The sequence below is a fragment of the Solea solea genome, chromosome 19, assembly GCF_958295425.1.
Source record: "Solea solea chromosome 19, fSolSol10.1, whole genome shotgun sequence".
NCBI lineage: Eukaryota > Metazoa > Chordata > Actinopteri > Pleuronectiformes > Soleidae > Solea > Solea solea.
This window is the reverse complement of record NC_081152.1, coordinates 2,806,406-2,821,014: the sequence shown is the minus strand read 5'-3', so window position 1 is coordinate 2,821,014 and position 14,609 is coordinate 2,806,406. Positions and strand designations below refer to the sequence as shown.

The 14,609-nt window shown below is 39.4% G+C and overlaps 1 protein-coding gene across 2 annotated transcripts in view; it reads left to right on the top strand.

The window, feature by feature from the left end:
- The window catches only part of megf10 (multiple EGF-like-domains 10), a 46,093-nt gene extending 31,877 nt beyond the window's left edge, over positions 1 to 14,216 (top strand). For both annotated transcript variants that reach the window (XM_058617139.1, XM_058617138.1), the window contains exons 9-25: positions 1,041 to 1,253; positions 1,926 to 2,100; positions 2,611 to 2,731; positions 3,701 to 3,864; positions 4,536 to 4,638; positions 5,415 to 5,561; positions 6,126 to 6,260; positions 6,471 to 6,599; positions 7,123 to 7,251; positions 7,721 to 7,849; positions 8,298 to 8,426; positions 9,122 to 9,349; positions 10,049 to 10,164; positions 10,513 to 10,636; positions 11,852 to 11,896; positions 11,980 to 12,189; positions 12,479 to 14,216. In XM_058617139.1, the coding sequence (XP_058473122.1) occupies positions 1,041 to 1,253; positions 1,926 to 2,100; positions 2,611 to 2,731; positions 3,701 to 3,864; positions 4,536 to 4,638; positions 5,415 to 5,561; positions 6,126 to 6,260; positions 6,471 to 6,599; positions 7,123 to 7,251; positions 7,721 to 7,849; positions 8,298 to 8,426; positions 9,122 to 9,349; positions 10,049 to 10,164; positions 10,513 to 10,636; positions 11,852 to 11,896; positions 11,980 to 12,189; positions 12,479 to 12,645 (2,464 nt within the window). In that variant the 3' untranslated portion in view covers positions 12,646 to 14,216. The remainder of the gene's footprint in view (positions 1 to 1,040; positions 1,254 to 1,925; positions 2,101 to 2,610; positions 2,732 to 3,700; positions 3,865 to 4,535; positions 4,639 to 5,414; positions 5,562 to 6,125; positions 6,261 to 6,470; positions 6,600 to 7,122; positions 7,252 to 7,720; positions 7,850 to 8,297; positions 8,427 to 9,121; positions 9,350 to 10,048; positions 10,165 to 10,512; positions 10,637 to 11,851; positions 11,897 to 11,979; positions 12,190 to 12,478) is intronic.
- The last annotated feature ends 393 nt before the right edge of the window (positions 14,217 to 14,609 follow it).

The window sequence follows — 14,609 nt, the reverse complement described above, 5'->3', positions numbered from 1 at the left end:
CTGAGAATGTTTGAGGCTTGTTTTTCATAATGTGCTTGTAAATTTAATCTGGATTCTTTTATTTGTTTTCCGTTTGTGTTTTAAATGTGTAAATGTGTAACTGTCGAGTGTTTCGTGTTTCGTACACCCTTGAAAAAGAGCTTCTTAATCTCAATGGGATTTTCCTTGTTAAATAAAGGTTAAATAAAAAAAATATATGTACTAGGAAAGAGTAGCAGTCAGGACGCAGGGTTATACTTTCTACTCATCCAGACATTGGACCTTCTCTGGAATAAGAAATACACTGTATGAATGTGTAAAGCAGCTCCGAGTGGTCATCGAGAATAGAAACGAGCTAAATAAATGCTGGCCATTACTACAGAGACTGTACTGTCATTTCACTCACACACAGATGACATGCAGTTGAAATGCAATTATCTGTATTTGTTTAACTCCTCCACATCCGACTGAGAGAGGAGAGAAAACACAGGCAGGGAGCACAGTCAGTATTTTCATCGACGACTGTCAGCAGAAAGCCACACAGGGCTTTAGGCCCATATAATTAACAATATCAGAGAGCAGGCACCATATATTTAAGCAGACCAGTGACGGGACAGGAATAGCCTATCCAAGTGCACTTTTATGAGTAAATAAGGGTTTGAGGGAAGGCCAGCATTATGGTATAGCACTGTTTGGAACTGGGCCGGCCATGGCACACCCAAAGCCACTGGAAACCATTAACAGGACAAGAAGGAAGGGAAGGACTGCCACTGCACTGCGGATGATGTGACATGATTTAATAAACTTAACTCTGACGTCAGTTTGAATGGATGATGTGTTGAGATGTGTGGAAGTACGAGAGAAGTGTGTAACATTGACAGCAGTGGAATAATCACTAGAATAAACTCTCAGTTCTCTGTTCCAGGGACAAAAGAGACGAGTTATCATTGTCAGGGAACTACAATAACACGTGTTCCCTCCTGTTTGCAGCCTGTAAAACTGCGACCATAACGTGTTCACTGAGACACTGTGTGATTGTGTGCTCACTCTGTTGTAAACAGGTGCCAGGACGAGTGTCCAGTTGGAACCTACGGTGCTGGCTGTGCAAAGACGTGTCGCTGTAAGAACAACGGCAAGTGCTACCACACCAACGGCGCGTGTGTGTGTGAGCCAGGATACACCGGGGAGATATGTGACGTCCGACTGTGCTCTGAAGCTCACTACGGCCTTCACTGCGACAGGAAGTGTCCATGCTCCACAGTGAACACGCGGAGGTACGCCATGTTCAAGCATCACCGTGCATGGAAATGTGCCTCGTGTATTCCAAAACATTAGCAATTTTCATGTGTGTGTACATATATACATGTATATATATATATATATACAGTATATATATATATACATATTTCTGACCTTGTAGATAGCTGAGTGTTGTGGGCCAGTAGTTGGTGATCAGTTAGGCTCAGTACAGCTGGCCGACTGCATGTGTCTCTGTAGAGCACAGCTGCTCCGCTGCTCCTCAATGGGACTGCTGTGTCACACCGGCCAGCTGTCAGTCAAACACACTCAGTAATAAATGTGTCATACTTCATGATCCCCGCTCTGCTAAGAAGCACCATGGAGACACGGAGCTCCTACACCAACATTATACAACAGTTTTGAGCTTGAGCGCCCCCTACATTTGTAATTCCGGGTTGTTCTAACTCTTAATTCATAATCCAAGAGTTTTAACCCCATAGTGATAGTTCCAGGGGTTTTTGCCGTGTATTTCAGATACTGACTGACTCGTCAAAGCTGCTTTTCTGACAAAATGGTCATTGCTGTGGACTAATGTAATCGGCTGTCTCGGGGGCCCCCTCTCAGCTTGAAATGTCCTGTTTTGTCTACCATGGTAATAAGAGTGAGTACAATCTGTAAACAATGTTGTGTTTCTTTCTCGCGAGCAGCTGCCACCCTATGACAGGAGAGTGCACATGTCAGCCGGGCTGGTCAGGACTCTACTGCAATGAAACCTGCACTCCAGGCTTTTACGGCGAGTCCTGCCAGCAGGTGTGCCAGTGCCAGAACGGTGCCGACTGCCACGGTGTGACCGGAGAGTGTATCTGTGCTCCAGGCTTCAGGGTAAACACTTTTGTTTTATAACCTGTTGAAAGTGAACTCTATGCCACCTGTTTTTTATTAATGAGTCTAATGCAGCAGGTGAACTATAAGCACTTTTACATCTCAGCCAGTCATCAAATACACAGGAAACAGACTTTTATGGCTCTTTAGTAACATCTAGTGGCAGGATTTAGAAACTACAGCAGTTCCTCTCCTTTTTTTGGCTTTAAGTAATGTGGAAATTATAAGAAAATAACAGTAATATAATATGATACATAATTGAGCTTACTGTAATATAAATGAAAAAACTATATGTAGAAAAACAGTGTCAAACAGTGCTAGTTAATTAATTTACTGAAGAGGAGAGTTTTTCAAAATTATGTTAAAATTGTGATCAATTCTATTTAACCTGTATCCAAGCAGGATAATCAATAAATATCAGAACAATATCAGATAATAACACAGCAGACGACCCCATGTCAGTGGTTAAGCTGTTTATCAAACTATGTGACTGAGTCTGCTGCTTCACAGGGTCCCAACTGTTCGGTGCCGTGTCCAGCAGGGACGTATGGAGACAGATGCTCCTCCAGCTGTAACTGTAAGAACCGAGCCCAGTGTTCACCTGTGGATGGATCATGCTCCTGTAAACCAGGTGAGGACAGTATATACTGTATATAATCAGTGACAAGTAAATATGTATCAATAGACTCTATAAAATTAATCCATACTATACTATATATGCTATACTATATATAGTAGGTATATACATATATGTGTATGTGTATATATAAATACACATATCTGTATGTATATATAAATATATGTATATATATAAAAAGACAATTTTTTTTTTAAAATTGGTCTTTAAAAAAACATTAACCGCATCTGAATTCATATTCACACTAACAGGTACTTCTTGTCCAACCACTAAATAATACACTTCGGAGACAGACACTGAGCATATATACATATTTACATATATGTATATATATATATACATATATACATACATATATATACAAATATATACAATAAAAAATAATGTATATATGTATATATATATATATATAATTTTTTTGATTGTAATCTTCATATCGTTCAATATAAATAAAAAAACTTTTATTTTGAAATTCTGTGAAATGTCATCAAAGTAGCTGTGACGTGTGTAAAAAATCAAGCAAAAATGCAGAGAGTAAAAAGTGAACTGAAAAACAACATGGAGCAAACAAACCAACACTGACACGGGACAGACAGGGACCATCAAACACAGATGATACTGGATTAGGAAAAAAACTTCAAAATAAAACAGGAAATAAAGAACTGAAAACAAGACGAAATGAAAAGAAAAGAAAACGATGAATAAAAAGTCCAACAAAATGTGCCTGGATGATCCAGGGTATCGAGGCTCATCAGACAAAGTCAAGGTATCAGCTGACTTACAGTGACAGGGTCTTATACTGCCCTCCCCCTCGCGATCGGTCAAAGTTCACTGTGGACTGAACTCTTAGGACGAATAAAAAACTCTTTCCTGGGACAGTTTTCATATTTTCTTATCAATATCATCCTGTCATACTTGTTAGGGCGTTTCTATGTTTGACCATTGTCGGCCTCATGTAACCAGGGTGGCATGGTGTGGACTGCTCCATCAACTGTCCAAGTGGAACCTGGGGTCTGAGCTGTAACCTCACCTGCAAGTGTGGGAGAGGAGGATCCTGTAACGCCCTGGACGGTCACTGCACCTGTGCTCCTGGCTGGAGAGGAGAGAAGTGTGACCTCCACTGTCAGGTGAGATGAGAGGAACGCCCCATCCATCCATCCATCCATCCATCCATCCATCCATGCATATGCTTATTTGAGCATATGTGGAGGATAAAGCGGTAGAAGATGGATGGATATATCCGCCTTATTCCTGGAGACCTTCCTGGAGAAATGCTTCTGGGTGGAACTTGTGGAGCAGAAGCTGAAGCAGCAGTAAAGCAGCTGTGTGTGTGTGTGTGGCAGTGCCTGATCATGCTGCAGTGTGATGTGGGATACTAAGACTCTAAATGGTCTCTATGTCTGTCTCTAAATAAATAAGGTCGTGTCCCACCTCCTTTAACAACACAGGACTGATCTTATTACTGACGACACGCCGGCTTCACCATCTGTAGTGACGGAGTGAATGCAAGTCTTTACATGTATTATTATTATTTGGGAAATGCTGGCACTGTTGCATCACGATTCTAATTTGATATATTTACAGAGTAAAGCATGTTAAAGAGTCAATTTAACTCTTCATGTTTTTGTTTTCTGAGGCAACAGATAATGCACCAATGTATTATAATAATAATCAATAATAATGATGACAATAATTCATTGAATAACTGTAAACATTTCAGTGCATAAGGATGCAGTCAGAGCTGCAGATTCCTGTCATGTGATGTGTTACCATGATGGTCACTTTTCCCCTTCGTCAGGACGGCACCTATGGTCTGGACTGTAAGGAACGCTGTGACTGCAGTCACGCTGACGGATGCCACCATTCCACTGGTCACTGCAGCTGTCTGGCTGGATGGACAGGTCAGTGGAATCAGAGGTGTATAAAGTACTAAGTACAAATACCATAACTGAATATGACTTTGGTAATAGTTAAAGTCACCCATAAGAAAATCACTTGAGTAAAAGTCTTAAAGTAGTCTTGTGAAAAAGTATACTCAAGTATCAAAAGTATCTTGTGAAAAAATATGCTCAATTATAAGTATTATATTATATTATATTATATTATAAGTATTATAAAGAAGCAAAACATTCAGAAATGGTTGGATGGAGAGTTCTTAAATGCCTTTATCTCGTGGCACAAGAGGCACTTCATTCTGTATGTTTTAGGATTTTCCCTCATCCCAAGGTATCCAGACATTGTTGCCAGATACACAAACACCAGATTTTACATGTTAAATTTGAAATGTGAACAGTGTGAAAGATTTTTAAAACAACTTTTGTTTGAGTCTTTGTCTCAATTTGCAAAAACAGGCCAAAAAATGCAAACGTTATTTTCCAACTCTCTCCTCTCTGGGTGACAAAGACGCTGATTCGCCGCTTCCTGCAACAGTGAAATTACCGTAATAACCACAAACCAAAAACGTGCGCAAACTTGTCATCTAACACGCTCGGTGTTAAAGGGTTAAGTAGTTAAGTAGCTTAACTTTGCATTTAATGAAATAAATCAATAAATAAACGTATTATTAAGTAAATAAGTAAATATTTGTATCCTTGTCAAGATCAATACTTTATATTTATTTTATCGACTCCATTATAAAAGTCACATTTCATGTATTCTCTCTCTCTCTCTCTCTAAGGTATCCACTGTGACAGTGTGTGTGCAGAGGGCCGCTGGGGCCCAAACTGCTCGCTCCCGTGTAACTGTAAGAACGGAGCGTCCTGCTCTCCTGATGAGGGCACCTGTGAATGTGCTCCAGGATACAGAGGCACCACCTGTCAGAGGAGTGAGTCCTGCATGTGATGCACACACGCGTGTCCACTTCAGTGTCGTCTCTTTAGCTCTGACTACATCACTCCAATAAATAGTGATGACATTTTTAGATCTCCTTATATGGACATCCTGGGGATTTATGTTTATAGGTCACATATTCAGGCTTTAAAAAATGCGTTGTCAAACTTATGATTCGTTTTATGTCGCATTTTTAATAGTGATATAAAGTAGCAATAATTGTGAAGAAGTTGTAAAAATAGAGCATTTTTCTGAATCTTCTTTAATCAGATTGCCTATATTGTGCTGAAAAAAAAGGATATAAGACAGTCTATATTGCACATTATTACAGCCTCTGTATAAATTGTACATTTAAACATAGTGATGGAAGAAAGCAGCAGAAATGCTCTGTGTTCTAAGGGTTAATGTCACTGGCAACGTGTACTCAATGGTTAGAATGTAACAGATGTGTTATATTTCAAAGTTAAGCATTACAGTTTATCATTTATCCTGTTTATGGATCGGCTCATTGGCTTCGACCGTGCAGGTGAACTGACATCCTTTGTGTTTCTCCCTGCAGTCTGCTCTCCGGGTTACTTTGGTCACCGCTGCAGTCAGACGTGTCCACAGTGTGTCCACAGTAATGGACCCTGTCACCACATTACAGGACAGTGTGACTGTCTGCCAGGCTTCAAGGGGACGCTGTGCAACGAGGGTGAGCATCGCACCACCACAGATACACTGAGCTGAGAAACCCTTTACAAACACTTTACAGTAACTCTTGCAGTTGGTGATGCATAATCACTGATGGCCCTTTGTTGGGTGTATCTATTTGGTAGCGGTGGTGACATTTTAGTGTTTTATACTTGATACATATATGTACAAAGTTTACAAAGCTTAACACACACACATGTCCTGTCAACAGTGTGTCCCAGCGGTCGCTATGGGAAGGCCTGCATGTTGAGCTGCAGCTGTACCAACAACGGCACGTGTAACCCCATCGATGGCTCCTGTCAGTGTTATCCAGGATGGATCGGCAGCGACTGCTCTCAGCGTGCGTATCTTTAAATGATATCATATATAACACACCTGGTGGTTGTGAATATAACTTTGTTGTTCTTCATTTTAAACTGTTAATACACTATTTTAACATGCAGTAAATTGTAATGTATATAACTGGCAGGTATTGATAGTTACTCTGGAAAAATGGGCAAAAGCACTCGCAAACAGGACATTTTCTGGCCCCAGTTATGGTTAAAATAAGAAAGAAAATCTAACCATTTTATATGAACCAGGTTTATGCAATACAAACATGATCCAAAGAGCTAATGACAGTAAGTTATCAGAGAACAGAAATGTCATTTAATGTAAGAATCAGCATCCAGGAGAAGAAGAGCTTGAGTTATTTAGGAGCTCTCCATCACAGGAATGTCACACCTGCAGTAAATGAACTTAGTATAATGTTCAAATGCGCTTGAAATAGAAAGAAATATATAGACTTAATGTGTTGTTACATAGTATTTTGAGGTGAAAAGACTAAAGATGACACGCTCTGACGTGTTGTCCCTGTGTTGCAGCGTGTCCACCTGCTCAGTGGGGACCCAACTGCATCCACACGTGCAACTGTCACAACGGAGCCTACTGCAGTGCTTATGATGGAGAATGCAAGTGCACACCTGGATGGACTGGCCTCTACTGCACACAGCGTAGGTCTCACACACACACACACACACTAACTTTGTATGAAGTATAATATTGTCCAGTGAAATCAGTAGTGATGTCTCTATATCACTTTTTAATGTTTGATATCACAACTTTTTTACACCTTTGAAACAACTAAGCTGTTTATTTTGGCTGATTTGCATTTACATGATATTAAATGATACTTTTTCATTATGTATTTGTTTATTTTTTACTGCTCTACTGTGTGTTTTATTTATGCATTCTTAAAACAAGTCTGCACAGCTGACATCACTAGTGCAGTCTGGTATATAATGTTGGTCTTTTTGCTTTGAACTGAGCGGCGTCACACAGATACTTATATTGAGTATTGTATAAGCTCATCTCCAGGCTTTAGTGGTGTTACAGGCCTTTTTCATGGCAGACATGTTGAAAATCAAATAGTTTCCTTCTGTTTTTATTTCCTGTACATGATGTCTGGTGACTTTCCTGCAGGCTGTCCTTTAGGTTTCTATGGGAAGGATTGTTCTCAGACCTGTCTGTGCAGGAACGGAGCCGACTGTGACCACATCTCAGGACAGTGCACGTGTCGCACCGGCTTCATGGGACGACACTGTGAGCAAAGTAAGTCAGTGCTTTCCTTCCTTCCTTCCTTCCTCTCTGTTTTTGTTATTTTCATATTCATTTTGCAACATAAATATGTTTGTTTTTGTGGGAACTTTATGTAAAAAACACTTTTACTTTGAAATGGTATAAGGGTGGAGTGGCTCAGTGGTTAAGACCCTACCTTGTGTACCAAAGACATCATGGTCACAAGTTCGATTCCACCCCTGGCTAATTGTACTTGATTCCATTGTAAGTCGCTTTGGATAAAAGCGTCTGCTAAATGACATGTAATGTGTGCATTATCATCCTAAATATTTTTAAATGCAACATCATGATGGATTTTCAAGATATAATTTTATTTTCTAATCACCAAAGTATTCATGACCAGACTAGAAGTTCACTGGCCCCTAGGTCATTTTGAGTTTGAGGCACCTGCGCTAAATGATTCATTTCCTCTGATTTCCAGAGTGTCCCCCTGGCTCATACGGTTACGGCTGTCGACAGGTGTGTGACTGTCTGAATAACTCCACCTGTGACCACATCACTGGTACATGTTACTGTAACCCAGGCTGGAAAGGAGCTCGCTGTGACCAAGGTGAGTGAGTCAAACGAAATCAATTAACCCTCAGGTTACAAATCTGTTTACGGAAATGGTTGCTCTATGCCGATTCATTTGGTGGACTAATCTTTCTCCACCTGTTTTTGCTAGGGCTATGTTGATAACAATGCCAGAGCCAAGCAACAATCCATTAAGCTTCACTCTCTTTACTATGCAAACACCAAGAAAGCAGATATTTCCAAGCATAAGACTCACAACCAAATACAACACTACAAAGTAATACGTTTTATTTGTGAGTTTTGCATCATTTACTGGCAGAAAGCTTCTCTCGCCTTGAATCACAAGGAACGCAGAAACACGTCCAAGCATGGCGATCACTAAAGGTCCAATATGCAACACTTGAGAATCACCAGTTGTCTCAGTTCAGCATCAGAAAAAAAAAGTAATTCCAGTAAATTAGAGCAGATCTGGGAATGGAACCCACAACCTTTGAGTAACAAGACAATTTGCTCTACCACTGATCCACTGTGGTCCCCGTAGCACACAATCATGCCTATTCCTGCCGGTCACCAGTGAAAGCAGACATGTGCCATCATATATTCTTGTGACATAGGTTATTGTCTCTACTCATCTCATTTGTACTTCACTATACTTTTGCTTACTGATGACCTGAAGCAGAATGTTGCATATCATCACGATGGTGAAGCTCATGTAGTCTTTATGTCCTGCAGCTGCTGTGGTGGTGGTGGGCAGCCTCAACAGTTTGACCAGTGCAGCCATGCAGGTGGACTCCTACCAGATCGGAGCCATCGCAGGGATCATTGTCCTGGTGCTGCTGGTGCTCTTCCTCCTCCTCCTCTTCATCATTTACAGGAAGAAGCAGAAGGGGAAAGAGCCCACCATGCCGGCCGTGACCTACACGCCTGCCATGAGGGTCACCGCTGATTACACCATCACAGGTACATTACAGGCCGACCATTAGCCTTTTTTTTGTCTGTGTCGTCGGAGGTTACATTTAAAACACCCTTTGGATTATATTTTAGCAGAAGTTGTAAATGCCGGACACAACAGTACTATGTGTACGACTGATTTACCGTCTAACAAATACAACAGAAGTGCTATTAGCATGTGTCTGACCTCTACAGTATATCCACGACATATACACTACAGCTGTGATTCCCAAAGACCTTTAGGATTGAATTTTCCCAACCTTTTAGTCAATATGTGTTTTAAATAACATGCATACAATTGTTTTGTTTTTTATCAAACTTTTGTTGGAAATTATCAAAAGTCAAAATGATATTAGTTATTACAGATATGGCTGCTACATTATGCACAAATTACACAATAGTTCATCTTCAAAAAGTGGGTCCACCGAGAAAAAACTGAAGTTAGTCCAGTTTTTTCTGAAATCCTTTGATCTAAGAATGTTTTCAGACTCTGAATGTAGCAATGTGTGATCAAAGCATCTTGAATGACGACACATCTGTTTGTATTAGACCAAGAAAAGAGACACATTTAAAAGGACAGATTAGCCTTTTCTATGGCCCATGTCACATGGTAACATGTGTAATAGTCTGAGTCACATGTTCATTGGGATGTTTGTATTTTGCTTTGCTCTGAAAGCTCTCAAGCAACAGTCTTTTTGATCTTTGTAGATGCTCACCCAGCAGCATGTGAGGGTTACCCCAGCAGCTACTTCTCCAACCCCAGCTACCATACTCTGACCCAGTGCATCAGCCCCCCACATGTCACCAATGGACCATATGGAAAGGTATGGGATTGGATTGGATTCCAGAGATTATGTGGTGTGGCTGTATGTGAGATTCTCTGGATCATTTTAGAATGAGCTCATCACCAGAGAAGGAACTCAAAAATAATCCACCTGAGTGAAAGCATCCTGCTTTCTGCACGCTTCAAACAATCCTCCAGAGTTTCTCCAGCTGTTGTGAACACATCGAAGCTACATAATATCAGCTGTGTCATAGGTGGATTAGTATCTGGACCCAGATATAACCTCCACACTTCATGTCTGGAAACTGAGACTCTGCTCAAAGATAGAGAATCCAGTGTGGAATGTGGTTATTAATGAATGTTCTTTTATTCATGTATACATGTTTAGACAAAGAACAACCAGCTGTTTGCGAATTTGAAGAATGTGGATCAGAGGAAAGTGGCTCCTCGACCTGACCACACAGGCACACTGCCTGCAGACTGGAAACAAGGAGACAGCTCTGATGAACTGGGTGAGTCATTTTCCTCTGGTGATAGCAGCTGCTGTGATCGTGATGCAGTGAATCTGATAAATGAACTCTCATACACTCCCATGAAGTGAAAATCATGCTTCACTGCAAAAAAAGGGCTTTCTAAAAACAAGATAAAAACTCTAAATCTGAGGGAAAAGGTGCTCAGAACAAGTGAAATGATCTGGCCGTGCAGCAAGATGATTTCATTTGACAAGATTTCTTGAATTGAGATTAAATCCAGGAATAAGCACGTCTACAGATGTATTCAGAAGGCTTAAAATAAGCATAAATGCTGGATTTAAAATGAGATTACTTAAAAATAACTTTTTACAGCCTCAAAATAAGTCAAATGTACTAAATATAAGCAGTTGAATATTTTGTTTTCTTACTTTTAGCAAATTAAGATGAAGAAATACTAATGTCTGTCTTAATCCAAGTTGGTTTATCTTGAAACAAGGCTTACTTCATCTTAAAACTCAACCTTCAAACCTAAAGCTGCAATGCGTTGCCATGCATTCTTACATTCAATCAATCTTTATAATAAAGACATCTGAATATCATTTTTTTTCACAATCCACAAAAAAGAAAAAACAAATTCTCAGCCCTCTCAGTTATGTATCAGCATTTTTCAATGAACGTATCCTGAAATACAGGTAAAACCATAGTGGTACTGATCCCTGTATTTATTAAAGGGATATTTCAGGTTTTTGAAGGCATGAGGTTACTGGCATGGAGTCAATTTTGACTGAGTTATGCCAAAATAAAACAAAAGGCAAAAGCCCAAGAATCCAAAGACCACAAAGAAACCTTGCACATCAGAAAAACAGACAGCAACATGGTGGCGGTCTCTACATAGTACTGCAACAGTGCAGGAAATTGAATAATAAAAGGAATAATATACTATGTCAGTCTGTTCACAGGTTTTTTTTAAACCATAAAAGAAGCCATGTGATTTCCTCACTGACCAACCTGAGAATAAGACAGTGATGATTCTGATCTAGAACCACATCTGCTCATGGCAAAAATCTGATATGAAATGTAATAAAAATATCATCATGTCATGAAGTCATGTGATGAACAACAGAAAAGAGGTAGAAGGAACATTAAAACAATAAACACAGAGAAACATTGTATGGATGCGAGTGTTCTCTATTGGGAAATGAGCTTATGAAGAGTGTTTGTAAATTGTTGTAAATGTCTGTTTGTCCATACCAGGAGCTTATGGAATTGATAGGAGATACACTGGGAAATCATTACGAGGTAAACTCTGCAATAATACAAATAAATGATAAGCTTTTAATGCTGCTTTCAAAACAGCTTTAACTGCTGTCTCTCTCATCTAGATCTGGCAAACGGCGCGCCGTATCACGCCAGCTCCTGCTCCCTCAGCAGCTCAGAAAACCCATATGCCACGATAAAGGACCCCCCGATACTGACGGCCAAAAACACCGAGTGTGGCTACGTGGAAATGAAGTCACCGGCCAGGCGTGACTCCATGTACGCAGAGATCAGCAACAGCAGCCCCACCAACAACCGCAATGTCTACGAAGTTGGTGAGCGGCCTTTTTTTAATATGTTTCGTCGTCACTGTGAGTTTTTAAATGTGTATCAATGACATTGTTTTCAGTTGCGTCAAAGCTGTGGTGAGTAAAAATGATTTGAAAAATGAAGTCATGGTTTGTGTTTCTAACTTTCCTCAGTAGAGAATCAGTCAAGGTGAACCTCATCTTACCTCATGGATCTGAGACGAGGTGTTTGTGTGCATGGATGCTGTTTGTCGTGTTCAGATGACGACGTGCAGTCGAGAATGGAACGTAAACCTCTGCCTGTGTTTGATTTCAGAGCCGACGGTGAGCACCATCCCATCCACTGCAGACGGCAACGGCCACACACAGTTTGGTCAAGATCCGTACGATCTACCAAAAAACAGCCACATCCTCTCTCACTATGACCTCCTGCCTGCCAGAGAGAGTCCATCGTCAGAGCTCAAGGAGCTGGACAGTGACTGACGGATCAGAGAGTCAGTGCAGAGATCGGGTCTCACACTTTCATAGACATATTTACACTTTGATATTATCATTGTAAGAATGAATCATGTGAGTGAGTATATAAGAGATTGGGGGATATTTTACTACAGTATTGAATTCTTCATAGGTCATTCCATTATGTCGTGGAGGTTTTGATGCTCTGAACAAAACAGTTGATGTCGACAAATGTGTTGCAACAAATGCCTCACGAGTCACTCTGCAGGGACGCGACGTCTTCCATGTCTTTAGTCTGACTTAAAAACAAACAAAGAAACCCACACACAGTTAAACGGATCGTCGTCCTGTTTCTGACGTCGGAGCTCTTCATTTCAAGCGCCTTTGTGACTTCTGTGTAAAATACTCATGACCGATCAAATCTTTATTTTTATAACGACACAATTTGGGCAACATTTAGGCAGGATGGGATTGAACGTTGTGTCACAGATCAGGTGTTTCTGAGGTGCAGCGGGACATGGTAACAACATCACATGTCAGTGTGAGAATGAGGGTTTATAAGTGCCATGTAATGTGTTTCAAAGCTCAAGTGATTCCATTTTTGATTGAGGCTCATTTCCATCATTTCTTGTTTGGTTCATTTATATATAAATAACATATATTTATAAAAACATATATCTGATTTTCTATAAATAAAGATTTGCATAATGTCATGGCAGAATTAAGACTCAAATATGTAAATTAACATTCTAAGAATGCTCAGAATCTCAGTTCATTTCCATATCTTCATTCACAGAAAATGACACCGTAATAATAGATAATTATTATAGACTTTTTCAACAGGGATTTATAAATGGTTTATAATGAGGTTATTAATTAGGTTGTTAAGATTTCATCATCTTTTATAAGTCATTTCATAATAAAGAGCAACAGTGACCTTCAGCTTGTTGAATAGGTTAAGTTACAAGCATTTAACCACTGTTGTTTTTACTGCACTTTAAATAAAACCGTAAAAACGACACTGAGACTGGGCGTGACCAGAAGAAGCTTATGTTGAATGTATATAATGCAGCCATTTCCAAGAGATACTGTATATAAATAAATGAATTATGATTTCATTTTTATTTATTTGATCGCAGCAAAAAATAAGAATCTTGTTTGTTTTTGCCAGTTGTAGACAGTAGTCGCTCATGAGTGTTACAACTTATCTGGAGTTGCATATTAATGATCTATACCGTGTTAAAAACCAAATAAATGATAAAATAACCCAACTATAAACCATTTATAAATCTTTTTAGCGGTAATCTCCGTAGTTCTAATGACATCATGTACTGAAAATAAGGATCAAATATTGTTTGTCCGGTACACACATTGTTTGTGTGTGCTATTTAATAATTGTATTAAGTTCTAAGGATGTGATAAACAGAAAGAGCATGGTTTAAAAAACTAAACAAAAGACCACTAGCTGATGGTAGCAAACACCTGCTGGTGTTCAGCACACTGCAGGAACCAGAACCTGGGGCTCCACAAAACCAGAACCTGTGTCAACTTTGTACAGTTCTTATTTTATTTTCTACAGCATTTTACAAACCAATATGTTTTATATCTTTATATATTTATATATATAGATATATAAGTATATATATATATATATATATATATATAGAGATATATATGTATATATATACATATATAGATATATATATGTATATATATACATATATATATAGATATATATATGTATATATCTTCCTCTTGCTTGTCCAGAATATGCACTGTCTCACATTAATACTTTCACATGTCAAAAGCAATGGATGTTAGCAGCTGTGAGGTAGAACATAATAGAAGTGACACTAATAATGTTATTATAATTTTTTTTATGTGCATTTGTTATTCCTGATGAAGAATCTATGGCTCTGCTGGGCCAGCACAAGGCGTCTGATGGCCTATAATGGGACCCAGCATAATGGACTACATTGTTATTTTGTTGT